At 42.7% G+C, this 16,915-nt stretch overlaps 1 protein-coding gene across 8 annotated transcripts in view; it reads right to left on the minus strand.

The window, feature by feature from the left end:
• PATJ (PATJ crumbs cell polarity complex component) overlaps nt 1–13,843 on the minus strand; it is a 353,127-nt gene extending 339,284 nt beyond the window's left edge. For 7 of the 8 annotated variants that reach the window (XM_035018407.1, XM_035018410.1, XM_035018409.1 and 4 more), the window contains exons 1-3: nt 3,510–3,592; nt 817–873; nt 550–716 (exon numbers count right to left, since the gene is read on the minus strand). In XM_035018407.1, coding sequence (XP_034874298.1) covers nt 550–716; nt 817–838 — 189 coding nt within the window. In that variant the 5' untranslated portion in view covers nt 839–873; nt 3,510–3,592. Of the gene's footprint in view, nt 1–549; nt 717–816; nt 874–3,509; nt 3,593–13,705 lie in introns of those variants that run through there. The other variant, XM_035018405.1, reaches the window with a different exon arrangement.
• Nucleotides 13,844–16,915: the final 3,072 nt, after the last annotated feature.

The following is a 16,915-nucleotide window of genomic DNA, read 5'->3' on the forward strand; positions in this document are numbered from 1 at the left end:
CTCCCGAAAACTTTCTGACCAGAATATCCATGACAGTTAATACTTATTTGGTAATTATTTGATAAATAATTGATATTTGAGAGGTGTAAATGATATGCTACAAGGGTATGATCCCTTCTTGCTAGGGAAAAAAAAGACTTCAGAAAGAAAATATATTTAGGCTAAACACTATTTTATATTTTGAAGAAAATGTTGGGAAGTCTGAAAGCATCTGACCTTTACATATTTAAATAAGTACAACTTATATTCCAAAACCAAACACAAAATTTATCATAAACATTTTAAGTAGGCCTTACGCCCAACGTGGGGCTTGAACTCAAGACCCCAACATAAACAGTCACATGCTCTACAGAGTGAGCCAGCCAGGCAACCCCCACAAACATTTTTAAACTATCCATGCCAATGCTACCTACAGGTCACAAGTCCCAGGACAGTCTCTTGCTGAATTAAGCGTACTTAGAGACAGTTTGTCTGTGTCTATCTCCTTCTTTGTTTCTTTGCTGGTTTGAACATACCAACATGTAAAAAAAACCCTGATGAGTAACTTACTTGCCCTTTCAGTTGCTTGATGGACTGCTGAAGTGTGAGTATCTGATTGAAGAGGGGGCTCTTTAGTGTCTCATAAAACAGAGAGAGCTTCTCATTCTGCGATGTGTCCCCCTTCTCCTGCAGTTTCATTTTTAGGCGATCAAGAACTTGTAGGACCTGCAGTTTATCTTGTTTGAAGAAGGATAATCAGAGCACAAGTTAATTCCATCATACATTCCATTGTGATTCATTAATTAATTTATTGACAGAAGTATATAACTAGTATACCTGGACCAGGATTTTCAGGCATTTTGAATGACTGTCTTCAATTTCTTTTAAAGAAACCTAAAGAAAAATTTTAAAACACAAAAGATGATTTTCCGTTAGTATATACTTGTCTATAATTCTATAAAAAAATTATAGAAAGGGGGGGTGAGAGGATGGGTTAGCCTGGTGATGGGTATTGAGGAGGGCACGTTCTGCATGGAGCACTGGGTGTTATGCACAAACAATGAATCATGGAACACTACATCAAAAACTAATGATGTAATGTATGGTGATTAACATAACAATAAAAAATTTTAAAAAAATTATAGAAAACCTCAACAACATTCTTCATCAAAAGGCTTCACTCAAATTCAAATTAAAACTACAGGGGCGCCTGGGTGGCTCAGTTGGTTAAGCGACTGCCTTCAGCTCAGGTCATGATCCTGGAGTCCCGGGATTGAGTCCCACATCGGGCTCCCTGCTCGGCGGGGGGTCTGCTTCTCCCTCTGATTCTCTTCCCTCTCGTGCTCTCTGTCTCTCATTCTCTCTCTCTCAAATAAATAAATAAAATCTTAAAAAAAAAAAAAACTACAATAAGGTGGCACTATATACCCACTAGGTTGGCTCAAACTAGAAAGATAAACAGATAATTTGTTGAGTGTTGACAAAGACATGAAGCAACTGGAACTCTCAACATCACTAGTAGGAACGCAAAATGGTACGTGCACTTTGAAAAGTTGTTTGGTAGTTTCTTACAGAGTTAGAAATAGACTTACTATATGACTCAGCACTTCCACTCCTAAATATTTACCAAGAAAAATGAAAATACAAACTCACAAAAGACCTATACATGAATGTTCATAGCATTTTTATTTATAAAAGCCTTGAACTAAGAAAAACCCAAATGTCTGTAACAGACAACTATATAAGCAAATTACAGAATGTAAACAGAATGCTCAGGAATGAAAATGAAAAAAATTACGAATATACACAACACGGATCCATCTCAAAAATAGTATGTTGAGGGAAAGAAACCAGACAAAAAGTGGTTACAGACTGTATGACTCCATTCACATGAAGTTCAATCTATAGTTATGGATTAGTTTACCTGTGCAGGGTAGAAAGGAACTGACTGGGAAAGGATTTGAAGCAGCTTTTTGGGGTGATGGAAATGTTCTAAGTTTTGAATGGGGTACTTAGTGTTTACACAGATGTATACATTTGTCCAAATTCATTGACCTATTTTATTTTATTTTTAAAGATTTTATTTATTTGACAGAGAGACACAGCGAGAGAGGGAACACAAGCAGGGGGAGTGGGACAGGGAGAAGCAGGCTTCCCGTGGAGCAGGGAGCCCGATGTGGGGCTCGATCCTAGGACCCTGGGATCATGACCTGAGCCGAAGGCAGACGCTTAACAACTGAGCCACCCAGGCGCCCCGGCCTACATATTTTAAATCAGTACATTTTATTGTACACAAATCATACTTTAATAAAGTTGATTTTGTAAAAAAAAAAAAAAAAAAAAAGGATCCTGGATTGGAAAAGTGGAAAAGAACATCTAAATTAAGAGATGAAGAATATTTTAGAGAGATTAAGGGGGAAAAAAGCCCCAAGCTGCAAAAACGGTCCCAGATTCCTACTTGTCATCTGAGTCTCCAAAATGTAACCACCCAACATATTGGCATTTTCTATGTTTTTGTGTGTGGTTTTTTTTTTTTAGATTTTATTTATTTGACAGAGAGAGACACAGCGAGAGAGGGAACACAAGCAGGGGGAGCGGGAGAGGAAGAAGCAGGCTTCCCGCAGAGCAGGGAGCCCGATGTGGGGCTCGATCCCAGGACCCTGGGATCATGACCTAAGCCGAAGGCAGACGCTTAACGACTGAGCCACTCAGCTGCCCCCATTTTCTGTTTTTAATTCCAGTGACTGGTTCAAACTAGCCTCAAATGTAATGTAATCACAACTCAAAATGCTAGCAAACCCTCTGCTAGGACCAAACTGGCACTTTCACGGTGGTCATTTATAGTAATGGTACACTAGGCTGCAGTGAACCATCAAAGAAATAGGAGTACTATATAGTCAAAATTCTCTTACATCACCTCTGGATACAGTTGCTGAATGAGATCTTTATCTTCTAATTTAAGGTCACTAAGTAGGAAAGCATATTAAAAGCCAGAAGGGATGCCACCTGCATTGATAAAAGGTCCATGTATTCCATCCAAATGTTCACTGGATTCAGTGCGAACTACCAAACTGCTGAAGAGAGCATCACGGAACTGCTGATGAGCTCAGCATCTCAACTGTGCAACCTTTACAACTACCCATTGACAGGTAACTGAGTAACAAAAGACCGTTTCAGTGGCACTGTCCTTTTCTATAGCAGCCTAAGGCCCAAGAGGATTGACAAGAGCAGCTCTGTGGTCATTAACATCAACCTCTCTGAAAGAAAGAATGCAAGCTAAAACTAGGAGATGCAAATTTTTACTGTCAGATGGGCAATTTTTTAAAATTAATAATAACACGTACTCTAGATGTCATGGAAAAACAAGTGGGAATATAAATTTGCACAATCTTTTAGGAGAGCAACTTTAGCAATAGCTATCAATATACTAAATTTGCATTCTCTTTAACCCAGAAGGGCTACTTCTGAGGGTCTCCCTTAAAGAGATACTTTCAAAAGGGCACACAGATGTGTTGTACAAAGATACTCACTTCATTGTTAAGAACAAAAGTCCAGGGGCGCCTGGGTGGCTCAGTCATTACGCGTCTGCCTTCGGCTCAGGTCATGATCCCAGGGTCCTGGGATCGAGTCCTGCATCGGGCTCCCTGCTCCACGGGAAGCCTGCTTCTCCCTCTCCCACTCCCCCTGCCTGTATTCCCTCTCTCGCCGTGTCTCTGTCAAATAAGTAAATAAAATCTTAAAGAAAAAAGAAAACTCCAGGAACAATTGATCTATCAAAAGCAATCAGTCATTATAATAATACAGTAGGTCTGAATCTATTGAAATGAGGAGGAGGGAATCAGTTAACAGTGTAACAGTAAGCCTGTGGCCCCCTCCTTCAGGGAAGGATTCCCAGCTTGATAACCAGAACCCCTTGCAAACACCCTAAAGGTTTTTGATAGATAACAGCCCCTCATTTTTAAATGTCAGTAAATACCTGATTTTTTTAAAAAAGATTTTATTTATTCATTAGAGAGAGAGAGAGAACACAAGCAGGGGAGCAGCAGAGGGAAAGGGAGAAGCAGACTCCCCACTGAGCTGAGAGCCCGACGTGGGGCCCCATCCCAGGACCTAGAGATCATGACCTCAGCCGAAGGCAGACACTTAACCGACTGAGCCACCCAGGTGCCCCAATACCTGATCTGTCTTAATTGCTTTTTGTAAATAATCTGAAAATGTATGGATTTATGGGTCATGGCTGATGAGAAGATAGGAGATAACCACACAGACATTTTCTGCTTGTGTAACTAATGGAGTATAAAACTCAGGATTCCCCAAACTCAAAAGGTTTCCTTTGAGAAAAATGTTTCTCTGTATATTGTTGAGAACTTGTCTGGTAACCCAAAACAAAAATGTGTCCTAAGGCTGAAATTTACTCCTGGAAGCAAATTAAAAATTGTGGGTAAAGTCTGTCAGAAATAGATTTATAAATGACTTAATGTCAATCTACATGTAACTAGGTATTTTAAGTGTGTCGATAATAGGTCCTAAGAAGAAAAGTGACATTCTTCGGAATGCCTACTGGCTGGGTACTCCTCCAGCAAGGAATGTCTGTGCTTACCTCCTGCATGTAACCACTGAATCATGAGTAAGGTTTGGTGCTGGTTTGGTGAAGTTTGAGCTCGTTCACATGAGCATGTTTTGACAATTCAACCCTCTATGTTAACACAAGAACATTAACACACACAACTGATTGGGAAAATGTGTTTGTGTGTAAATTTCTAGATTTAGAAAGATAGTTAATTTCATAGTGATAACTTCTAGAAACGGGGATGGGAGATAAAAATATTAGACTTTGGGGCGCGTAGGTGGCTCAGTTGGTTAAGCAACCGCCTCGGGCTCGGGTCATGATCCTGGAGTCCTAGGATCGAGTCCCCACATCAGGCTCCCTGCTCAGCAAGGAGTCTGCTTCTCCCTCTGACCCTCCCCCTTCTTGTGCTCTCTCTCTCTCATTCTCTAATAAATAAATAAATCTTTAAAAAAAATTAGACTTTTACTTCATAGATTTTAGTGCTGTTTGAATTTTATTTCAAAAGCATGTCTAATTTTTATCACTTAAAAACTAAAAAAGATAATGGCTGAGATGGCCTAATGAGAGAGCATGCAGATACAAAGATAACAACAACATGATAGGATAATTATATCGTAAGGCATAACCATCAATCGCAGTGGTGTGTGCCATGGGCTAAGTGAAATCACAAAGGGAGACAGACTAAACCTGCGTGGGGATGTTTGGAATGCTGGAAAGAAAACACATTAGAAACTTCTCTCGCAAAAGGAAAAGAATGTGGTGTAAAAGGAGAGTGGTCATTTGCCTTCATTTGCCTAAAACAGCCTCAGATTACCTGGCATCGTTATGGATAGTGTTCCATTTCCCTCGCAAAAGTGTTGCCGTTATGAATGGACAGAAAAGAAGTGGCATATATATACACAATAGATATTACTCAGCCATAAAAAAGAATGAGCCCTTACCATTTGCGACAACATGGGTGGACCTACAGGGTATTATGCTAAGTGAAATAAGTCAAAGACAAATACCATATGATTTCACTCATATGTGGAATCTAAAAACAACAAGTAACCCCAAAAAAACCTCTTAAATACAGAGAACTGATGATTGCCAGAGGGGAGGTGGAGGGATGGGTGAAATAGATAAAGCTGATTAAGGGGTACAAACTTCCAGTTATAAAATTTTTAAAAATTTTAAGTGTCACAGTTTGAATGACCTGTGGGGCTACCCTGGGTCAGTGGTTCTCAAATTTTAGCATGCATCAGAATTGCCAGGAGGGCTTGTGCAAACACAAGTTGCCAGGGCCCACCCCCAGAGTTTCTGATTCTGCAGGTCTGAGGTAAGCCAGAGAATCTGCATTTCTAACAAAGTTCCCATGTGATCCTGAGGCTGCTGGCATAGAGGCCACAATTTAAGAACTACTGTACACAGGTGTACAAGCTTGTGAATTTCTGTGAGAATATTAACTAGCTGTAAATGACCTAGCATAAGGTCTCTGAAAATAGGACCAAAAAAAAGTGTTCTTTTGTGTTTGTGCGGGGGGTTTTTGTTTTTGTTTTGTTCGTTTGTTTTTCTGCAACTGTGGACTGCAAATTGATGCTTGGCTCATAGATAAGCACCAAAATTGGGAATAAGCATTTAGAAACCATGTAATGTGGCAGAGTAATGTTGATCTATTCAATTTAGTAATAAAACCTTGACTTACCTTTTTTTATTTTCATTTCTCTAACAATTCCTTTTTCTGATAAATTATGTTACAAAAATATCAGTCCTTGAAAGACTGGGGGTGCAGGGGAAACCTGATCTCTTACCGCTGACAGTTTAAGCACCACAGACTTAAATAGACTTTGAGAGGGTCCTTGTAAATAATGCTAAGTAGACTGTCTTTATCCTGTAAGCAACAGGAAGTAATTAAAGGCTTTTAAGTAGGGAAGTATTGAGTCCAGATTTCTATTTAAAAAGGTAATTCTGGTAATAGGATAGATTAGTGGTCCTCAAACATTTTTAAACACACATTCCCATCAGTGAGAATATGTTGACCATTCACCTTATTATTTTTTTTTTTTTTAAGATTTTATTTATTTCTTTGACAGAGACACAGCGAGAGAGGGAACACAAGCAGAGGGAGTGGGAGAGGGAAAGCAGGCTTCCCGCCGAGCAGGGAGCCCGATGCGGGGCTCGATCCCAGAACCCTGGGATCACGACCTGAGCCGAAGGCAGACGCTTAACGACTGAGCCACCCAGGCGCCCTTATTTTTTATAATTATATACACATACTATTATTTACATGTCATATGTTTTAAAACATACATAAAATAAAAAATGCCGTGACAGTGAGATAAAAACACTAAAAAGCAAGGTTTTATTGTCATTTTCCTACGGTCCCAATGGATCATCCTGTACATTTTGAAAACCAAGGTGGTAGAGTATCCCTCAGTAAGGGTTAAGAGTAGAAACTGGTTGGCAATCCAACCTTCTGACTCATATTCAATAAAGGCTAAACTTTGTCCACCAAGCAGGCCTGGAAAATTACTACAGTCCATGGTGTTAGGTAATATCTAGGGAAGGGGACTAAAGCCTTAAGGATATGTGAGGACAGAAGGGAGAAATGCAGTAACTCTACAGCTCAACACCCAGTAAGCAGCACACAGGCTAAATGGTCTCTCATTTTACGGTCATAAGAAATCTTCAACCAAACCACCTTGACCTATTTGACTAGGCTGAGAAACAGGGCTTACAGCAAGGAATCTCAAGTTTGTTTAAACATGGTCAAGCGGAGTCTAACTTGTCAGAGAGAGGCCACCTAGAATTGGTCATAGCCTAGATATTAAAATGCCACAGTGTGCCACTGTCCTCCCAGTTGTAGAGCCTCCAGAGAAGGGGTGGTTATTATGCTCAGCGGCTTCCACGCCATCATTGATCAAGAGAGTCTGAGCCATGAATTTTTCATGCCTGGTTCACTGTAGGATTTGACTGAAGGAAATTATTATAATATTGTGGCTTTTCTTTATACCCATGCCTTTAGCCATTACCAATTAATGGAATATTTGGAAAAAAGCTGATGCAGAGCTAGAAATTTAATTTACATTTCTAGGAGGAGGAAACTTACTGAATAGATTAACCTCCTCAGTTCAAGAATTTAAGCGAACTAAGGACCCTGAGAAACATACTTTTCAGATTCCCAATAGCACACAGAATAGAACACCCCAAGACATCTTATACTTCTATCTAGAAAATTTGGGAGAAAAAGATCACTGGCAATCAGTTTGGTAAAGTACAGGTATTCAGCATCTAACTGCAGATATGAATTGCGAGATCACAAACTCCTCACTGGGAATTCCCCCAGAGCGCAAGGGAACCAGGGAGTTTGAACAATCTAAAAGCTATTAACTATAAATGAAGTCATGATTTCAGAAGTTATTCAAAAATATAAATCCACAAACAACTTAAAGTTTCTTTTTTTTTTTTTTTTTTTTTAGAGATTTTATTTATTTTTGCAAGACAGAACGAGCTCAAGCATGGGGGCGGGTAGGAGAGGTAGGGGAAGCGGGAGAAGCAGACTCTGCTGAGCAGGGAGCCCAATGCGGGACTCGATCCCAGTATCCTGGGATCATGACTTGAGCCAAAGGCAGATAACTGACTGAGCCACCCAGGTAAAGTTTCTATTGCTTCCTTTGAAGTGCAAAGCTCAGGTTGTATCTAATTATCAAGGCTTTGTCCCCAAAGCTCAGCATTTCTGAAGTACCAATTAAATGGGAAACAAATTTTCCTAGCCAAAGTAAACACATGTTGCTACCATGCTAATACAGATTCAAGACAGCTGTCACAGTCTTGTGTTCCTATCAAATGACAAGGCCTTTTGTAAACCTCTTAGATATAAAAGATAATATATTTTTGGCTCCTGCCAAAACACTACATTCCTGGAATTCTGGAAACAGATATATAAATTCCAGAACAATCCTGATATTTTGGGGGCCATATGCTTAAACCATAACCAATGCAGGGCGCCTGGGTGTCTCAGTTGGTTAAGCGACTGCTTTCAGCTCGGGTCATGGTCCCGGAGTCCTGGGATCGAGGCCCATGTCGGGCTCCCGGCTCAGCGGGGAGCCTGCTTCTCCCTCTGACCCTCTCCCCTCTCATGCTGTTTCTCTAATAAATAAATAAAATCTTTAAAAAAAAAAATGTTAAAAAAAAGAACATAACCAATGCTTAATTAAGTGCACTTAATGTTAGATATTCAGGACATGTTGAAATTGAAGATGAAAGATACCGTGTTAGAATCAGAACTGAAAATTGAGTCAGTTCTTCAGAATAATTCAACTGGCTAAATACTAATTTTCTTATTGAACTATTCAAAGTTAATCAATGCATATCAATATTCTGCCTGTGACTTGGCCACTGAGAACAAAGTTAAACTGTCTCATGGTATGCTTTTATCTTTCTGTTGGTGGCAGTTTTCTCTGATTGACAAAAAACAAAACCAAATACTCCCCAAACTGGGCAATTTTCACATTTATGGATCTCTGTGCAGCCAGTCCCTCACTGAAAAGACCCAGGCATTCATAAATGATTAGTTTCCACCTCAAATATTCCGTTCAATTCTCCCCCACACTGTAGGCCGTATGCCCTTCTCTCCAGAAATATGGTCATGGCATTTTCGGCATGCTCATGATATTCAAAACAATCCTAGCAAATTGTGAAATAGACCAAACTAGGCTTCCCACCAATGTTCACCCTCTGCTCCTGCTTCCTCCTGACCTTTTCCCCAGACTATTTAATCTGTCACTAAATCACATAATTCACCTTTTGGTGTCTACTATGCACCAAAGGCAAGGACATTCTGTAAAACATCTCATGTATCTTAACAATGTAGTATTTATCACCCCCATTTTGCAGATGCAGAGACCTTGCTACAATTTCAAAAAACAAGGAGGAAATTTCACCTCGGGAGGACGGAAAGTCAACTGTCAATGACTTTAAAAAACAAGAGTTGGAAATTTCACATTTTCAACAGTGAGAGAATGTTTGTCAACCTAACCCTCAACACCCACTTAAACTCACCTCCTTCTCCTACCTTGTCCTGGAGCCTCATTAAAATCTCCAGAAAATAACTCCAAGGGGACTGGCTGCCCTTCAAGGCAGAAGCCTTAGCCTTACCCAGCCCCTATTGTCAAAGTCACGCCCATCAGTTAGGGGTCAAAGCTAAATGAAGACTGGTCTGCCCCTGAAAGCTACCTACTAATTAGGCAAGATGTGCAGAGCACCAAAACAAAGGGCAGGACTTTGGTTCTGTTTTTGTTTTTTTAAAAAAGAGTAAGACCAACATGAGATAATGCTCATCTCACAGAGACTTTACTTATTTTTTTCTTTCTAAGTTCATTTAAGTAATCTCTACACCTAACATGGGGCTCGAACTCACAACTCCAAGAGTCGCATACTCCTCCAAATGAAGCAGCCAGGTGCCCCTTACTAACTTCTTTTAACCTGAAGGCAGCTTCATAAACACATGTAATCAATATACAGAGAATTCAAATCTGAAATTCTTAAAACACACACTACCTTTGTTTACAATATTGTTGTTCAACAGGTTTTTAAACTATATAAATGGTCATCATACTGTATATTTATCCCCAGCAAAAAGTTACTTTTGTTTACCAGCTAACATGGTCTCAATGCCTTTTATCAAATAACTCAAAAAATTCAGTTCTTGCCATTAAAAATAGCACAACTCCATAATTTTAGCAGAAGTTATCGCGGTGGAGGAGTAAAGAGGAGAATCATGGCTCACAGTTTATAAGACACATTCTTAGCAAGGATTTAATTTCAACCTCCCTGAAGCTCAGTGAGGTAGATCATTTACAGATGGGAAAACAGAGGACCAGGGTTAAGTGACTTGCCAAGTTCTATGGTAAGTGGATCCAATACCACGTCTCCAAACTCCACAGGCTGTGTGTACAGGAGTTTGTACAGTTGTACAAATGCAGAACGTTAGTGGGCTCTTCATCTTCAGCAGAGATCTATCCCAGTGACTCAAGTAAGGGTATTGACAGGCTCTAAATTTCTATTTGCACCAGAACTTAAAATGAGGGTTTTAAAAAAGGCATCCAGGGGCACCTGGGTGGCTCAGTCATTGAATATCTGCCTTCAGCTCAGGTCATGGTCCCGGGGCCTGGGATGGAGCCCCATATCGGGCTCCATGCTCAGCAGGGAGTCTGCTTCTCCCTCTCCCACTCCCCGTTTGTGTTCCTGCTTTCGCTGTCTCTGTCAAATAAATAAATAAAATATTAAAAAAAAATAAGTAGGGCGCCTGGGTGGCTCAGTTGATTGGGCGACTGCCTTCGGCTCAGGTCATGATCCTGGAGTCCTGGGATCGAGTCCCGCATCGGGCTCCCTGCTCGGCGGGGAGTCTGCTTCTCCCTCTGACCCTCCTCCCTCTCCTGCTCTCTGTCTCTCATTCTCTCTCTCTCAAATAAATAAATAAAATCTTTAAAAAAAAAAAAGTAAGTAAAAATAAAAAAGGCATCCAAATCTACACAAAAACATCTGAGTATGAAAAAACCATAGCGGGGCGCCTGGGTGGCTCAGTCGTTAAGCATCTGCCTTTGGCTCGGGTCATGATCCCTGGGTCCTGGGATCGAGCCCCATATCGGGCTCCCGCTCAGCGGGAAGCCTGCTTCTCCCTCTCCCCCTGCTTGTGTTCCCTCTCTCGCTGTGTCTCTCTCTGTCAAATAAATAAAATCAATCTTAAAAAAAAAAAAAAAAACCATAGCAATAGTCAAGCAATCTCAAATATAAGGGTGGAATAGTTCTGTCTCTCAAAAATTTACTACCAAGGTGAGCAAAATCTTTACAAATTAAACCCCATTTTGGCTTCCCCAACCTAATGTATTTTTGTTAAACAAAGCACGTAAATTCAAACTACTTGGTTGTTTAGCTTAAGGACCATTACTAAATGTTTTTAAGTAAAAATGCAATTATAAGGATTACTGAATGCTGAACCTCTAAGAATCACAAAGTTCTAATAGTGAACTCACTACTATGGGAAAATACACAGGTTTCCCTTTTTTAAGAATACTAACTGATACCATCATTTTATTAGTGGTTACTTTCAGGGGTAGGCGGGTTTATTTTCTCCAATCTTCTACAATGAATATAGGTTAGCTTTATAGTTTAATATTAATACACGACTTAAACTTAGGCCTTCAGAAGTGCCTGTTTGGCTCATCGGGTAGAGCATGTAACAATCTCTCCAGGAGGTGAGTTTGAGTCCCGATCTTGGGGGTAGAGTTTACTTTAAAAATAATAAAATAAATGTACTAAGGCCTGTAAACACAGATAAGAGCTTAATATAATTTTTCCATTTTAAATGCAACTATTATTCTAATGCCAAGGTCATCTTATGTGACTGTTAACAGGATCTCAATTAGCAAATCTCTTCAGAATGGAGTTTACAAATTCTATCTCATAAACTACCTCCCAGCTCCGATATTTATTAACTTTTTTTTTTTAAGATTTTATTTATTTATTTGACAGAGAAAGACACAGTGAGAAAGGGAACACAAGCAGGGGGAGTGGGAGAGGGAGAAGCAGGCTTCCCGTTGAGCAGGGAGCCCGATGCGGGGCTGGATCCCAGGACCCTGGCATCATGACCTGAGCCGAAGGCAGACGCTTAACGACTGAGCCACCCAGGCGCCCTTAACTTTTTAATTATCTCAAATTTTTAATAATCCTGATATAGGCCACAGGGGCCTAGAAACATCAAGTTCATCTTAGTTAAAAGTCACAATCCCCCCTAACTTTTCCTGATACTGCACAATGAAGCAATTTGCGTTTTTACGCCCACTAGCTTTTTTTTCTAAAAAACGATGTGTACAAATGAATTGGCAATCAATAGGAGCTTAGACAGCCTAGAATGTGGTATCAACCATTCTCCGCGTAACAGATTTTTTTCTTCTAGGTCTCCAGAAGGTTTCCTCTTTAAGAAACACTTGTCTGTTGGGGCGCCTGGGTGGCTCAGTCGTTAAGCGTCTGCCTTCGGTTCGGGTCATGATCCCAGGGTCCTGGGATCAAGTCCCACATCAGGCTCCCTGCTCGGCAGGAAGCCTGCTTCTCGCTCTCCCACTCCCCCTGCTTGTGTTCCTGCTCTCGCTATCTCTCTCTCTGTCAAATAAGTAAATAAAATCTTAAAAAAAAAAAAAGAAAAGAAACACTTGTCTGTTGCGCACCTATCAATGGCCAGACTCTAAACACACCTTAAGAGAAATGGGGCCCTGAAAGGCGAACGCTCTCAATTGCAGAGACAAACCAGTAAACAACTAATTGGAATCCACAGTGATAAGAGCCATCTGGAGATATGACAAAGTGCCAGATGAACGCTCCTGGGGGAGATTAACTTGGCACACCTCCTAGGTGTGCCGTGAAGGTTGGGGCTCTCGGGGGGGGGGGGGGGGGGGCGGATTTGAAAATGTTTTCCTGAGCTTGACTTAAAGCAGGAATCCAGCAATATCCCCAGAGCCTGGAGGCCACAGTACTTTCCATCTGATCCTCCCCATCTAAAAAGTGAGGCTAACAGAGCCCAAGCCTGAGCTCCGGCCGGGGAACTCGGCTATGTGAACCCCCCCACCCCCCAACGGCCCCACATGGGGCCGGAGCCAAGTCGTCCTCTCAGATAAATCTGGAACCCCGTCCTTCTCCGGGCCCCCGTGGCAGGACCCCACCTGGTCACTCCTCTCACCCTCACCAGAGGAAGACTCCGCCCAGCTCTGGGGCCAAGCGCAGGCACCGATCTGGGTGCAAAATTTGATCCCCGCCAATCCCGGAACAGAAGTGGGCCGAGATTTGAGGGCCGGCAGGGCCTGCTGAGGCTGGGCGGCTCCGCGGCCGGCGGCCTCCGGCGAGCTGTGCACGAAGCCGGGGGGCGGAGGGGGGCCACGGTGCGGTCACCCAGGCCGGACGCCGGAGGACTGCGCCCCGCACCCTCCGTGGGCCTGGTTGGGCGCCCAGCGGCGCCCCGGGTCTCCCGCGTCCACCTCCTCCCGGAGGGCGGGCGGAGAGCGCGCCGGGGGCAGGGGAGGCGGGCTCCCATGCAGGAAGAAGAGCTGCTCCCCGCCGGCCTCGGGACGCAGGGACTACCACCCCACAGTGCATGCGCCCGCATAGCCAGGGCCCCCGCTTTACCTGGTCCGGCGGAGACTCGGGAGCGAGCGAGCGGGCTGGCTCGACGTCGGCCCTCCCTCACCTGGGCGGAAGTGAGCGGCCCAGGGTGACCGCGCCTCACCTGGCAGGCCCTTCCCCAGCACCGACCCTCCCCGCCCGGGGCGGGGCGCCGGGGTGGCGCGGGTGGCGCGGGTGGCTCGGGCGGGGGAGCCTGGGCGGCGGGAGAATGACTCTGGGGAGGGGAGTGCGGGGCCGGTGGGCTTCCCTGTTTTCTGCAGGTGAAATTCGTCTGGGCGAGGGAGGGTTCAAGAGCCTGGAAAAGGTGGGGTCTGGGGGCCGAGTGGGCAGGTAAAACACCAAGTGGTGGGGGCAGCCCGCGCTAATGGAGTGAGGAGATCCTGCTGGGCAGGTATTGTAGGAGGGCTGGGCGGAGAGCGAGACCCAAGGTCAAGCAAATGAAAGGATATTGATGAAAACTTGGTCAGATCTAATTAGTCCTCCATAGTCCCCAATTTCAGTTTGGTCATCTTTCCCTTGTGTTTTCTATATTGGCTGACTCAACATAAAATTCTAAGAAGTACACCTGGTGAAATTTAGTTGGCGGAAATAAAGGAATCTGGCAATATTTTGCAATATGCATGGCACTAGCTTATACATACTGATGTGGGAGGCAATTCCTCTAGGAACTCAGATGCCTCAATGTTAATTCTTCGCTAAGGGCAAGAGGTAATCTTAGCCCAGCCCCAGGATCTTGTAAGTCTACTTTAACATAAAAATTCCTTTGGCGACTTCCTTTATCTCTACCCTGCGAAATACACGTTGGCAATCATCCTCCAAGCATATGACTCATCGATATACGTCTGAAGGGTGTCATGACTGAGCGTTTACTAAACAATAATAAATTACCTTTTCCAACAATAGCTAACCCCCTCCGGATCCTGGAAACCTTGTTTCCAAAATAACTGGGAGGCTTACCCTATCCCTAACGCCCTCCCAACTTGAAAATATATAATGGTGGGGCGCCTACGTGGCTCAGTCGTTAAGCGTCTGCCTTCAGCTCAGGTTATGATCTCAGGGTCCTGGGATCGAAACCGCATTGGGCTCCCTTCTCTGCAGGAAGCCTACTTCTCCCTCTTCTACTCCCCCTGCTTGTGTTCCCTCTCTCGCTGTCTCTCTGTCAAATAAATAAATAAAATATTTTTTTTTAAAGTATATAATGGGCCACTCCTCATGATCCCAGTGCAGCTCTTTCTACCCAAGGGTCCTGTCCCCTTGCTTTAATAAAACCACCGTTTTGCACCAAAGATGTCTCAGGAATTCTTTCTTGGCCGTGGACTTGGAACCCTAACATCTTTCCTACCTCATTTTCCATACCCCATTTTCTCTGTGAAGAAACTGCACTCCTAATAGGTTAAGTGATTTGCCCAAAGTTTGTGACCACATGGGATCTTCTGACTCTTAAGTCCTGTTTGACTTAACTATACATTTGTAACATTTTTGTTCTTGATATCATAACTTGACATTGAGAAAGATCTGTGTAAACTTACAATTCCACTCTCTTTAATTATCCCACTCTCTTTAACGTAACTAACTTAAGAATTTTGATGATAGGCCTTTTACTTTTTATAATAAGGTCCATGCATTAACCATAAAGAAAATCAATCTTCAGGTCAGTATTCATTGAACAAATGCAGTATTTGTTAGGCACTATGATTGACTCTGTAAAATGTTAAAAAGAGGGGATTCCTGTCCTCTAGGAAGATGAGGCATATACACAAAACAACTGCAACATAACATTTGTTGTAAGATAAAGCACTTGGCACGTTACAGTGTTGTTAGTTTGCTTGTTTTAAAGGAAATATTACTTGCTAGGCCTGGTAAAAAGATACACAATTGCGGGGACGCCTGGGTGGCTCAGTCGGTTGGGCGTCTGCCTTCGGCTCAGGTCATGATCCCAGGGTCCTGGGATCGAGTCCCGCATCGGGCTCCCTGCTCCACGGGGAGCCTGCTTCTCCCTCTGCCTCTGTCTCTCTGTCTCTCATGAATAAATAAAATCTTAAAAAAAAAAAGATACACAATTGCGGCCTGCTCCTGCTTCTTAGGAACTAACAAACTATTAAGGGAAATAAATTTATACAATAACTTAGATTACCAAATAGAATGAACCCAGAACTTACGGAAAATAGACTACGCTTGTTGAAAGCCTCTGTTAGGGCTTAAACAGGGTTTTAACAGGTATTTGGGATTAAGGTAAAATGGAGAAGTCGCTGGTACAGCATACAGGTGGAGACCAAGTCTCTTTGAAGCATCACCTGGCAAGCATTAGGTCTAACGTTTGATGGTGCTTATGAACATATTCCCCCTTACCCCTAAAATAAGGTGACTTTGAATTGATCATGAAAAAAAGTTCAAGCTTCTTTTCTTAATATGCAAAGTCCTCTAAATTGTCTTCCCTCTTGCTCTCTTCAACCTAATCTCCAAACAAGCCTAATGCAGGTCACCACACCAGGGCTTTTCTGTGGGTTATTTCTTCCCTTTCCCAAGGCTGGAAGGTCCTGCAAGCCCCACCCTTCCCCTAGGGCTAGACTCGAGTCCGCTTCTAAAGAGAAGCTGCCTCCTTGACTACCCCGGCAAACATCCTTCACCACCATATTTAATCTAATTTTCTCCACATTTTTGTGTTAATTTATTTATTTTTTAATATTTTATTCATTTATTTGAGACAGAATGAGAGAGACAGAGAGCACATGGGGGGGGGGTCAGAGGGAGAAGCAGACTCCCCACTGAGCAGGGAGCCCGATGCGGGACTCGATCCCGGGACTCGATGCGGGACTCGATCCCGGGACTCGATGCGGGACTCGATCCCGGGACTCCATCCCGGGACTCCAGGATCATGACCTGAGCCGAAGGCAGTCGCTTAACCAACTGAGCCACCCAGGCGCCCCTTTTGTGTTAATTTAATGTGAGCTTTTCTTTGGCTTTTACCTGGAATTTAAAAACATCTATTTAATTTATTCAATACATTTTTTAAGGAGCTTACTCTATGATAAACATTTTCTGGCACTGAGTTAGTTTTTGTTTATTTTAACCTCTGAGAACCCTCAAGAGTGTCTTATTCATAGAATGATGAAGATGAACCAAATTTTTAGGACACCTCTGTGAAATCAGAAGATCTGAGCTTGAAACCTGACTCCACCCTTCTGAAAATATGTGATTTTGGCAAGTTACTTA

This window comes from Mirounga leonina, unplaced genomic scaffold, assembly GCF_011800145.1.
Source record: "Mirounga leonina isolate KUSES-001 unplaced genomic scaffold, KU_Mleo_1.0 Mir_173, whole genome shotgun sequence".
Lineage (NCBI taxonomy): Eukaryota > Metazoa > Chordata > Mammalia > Carnivora > Phocidae > Mirounga > Mirounga leonina.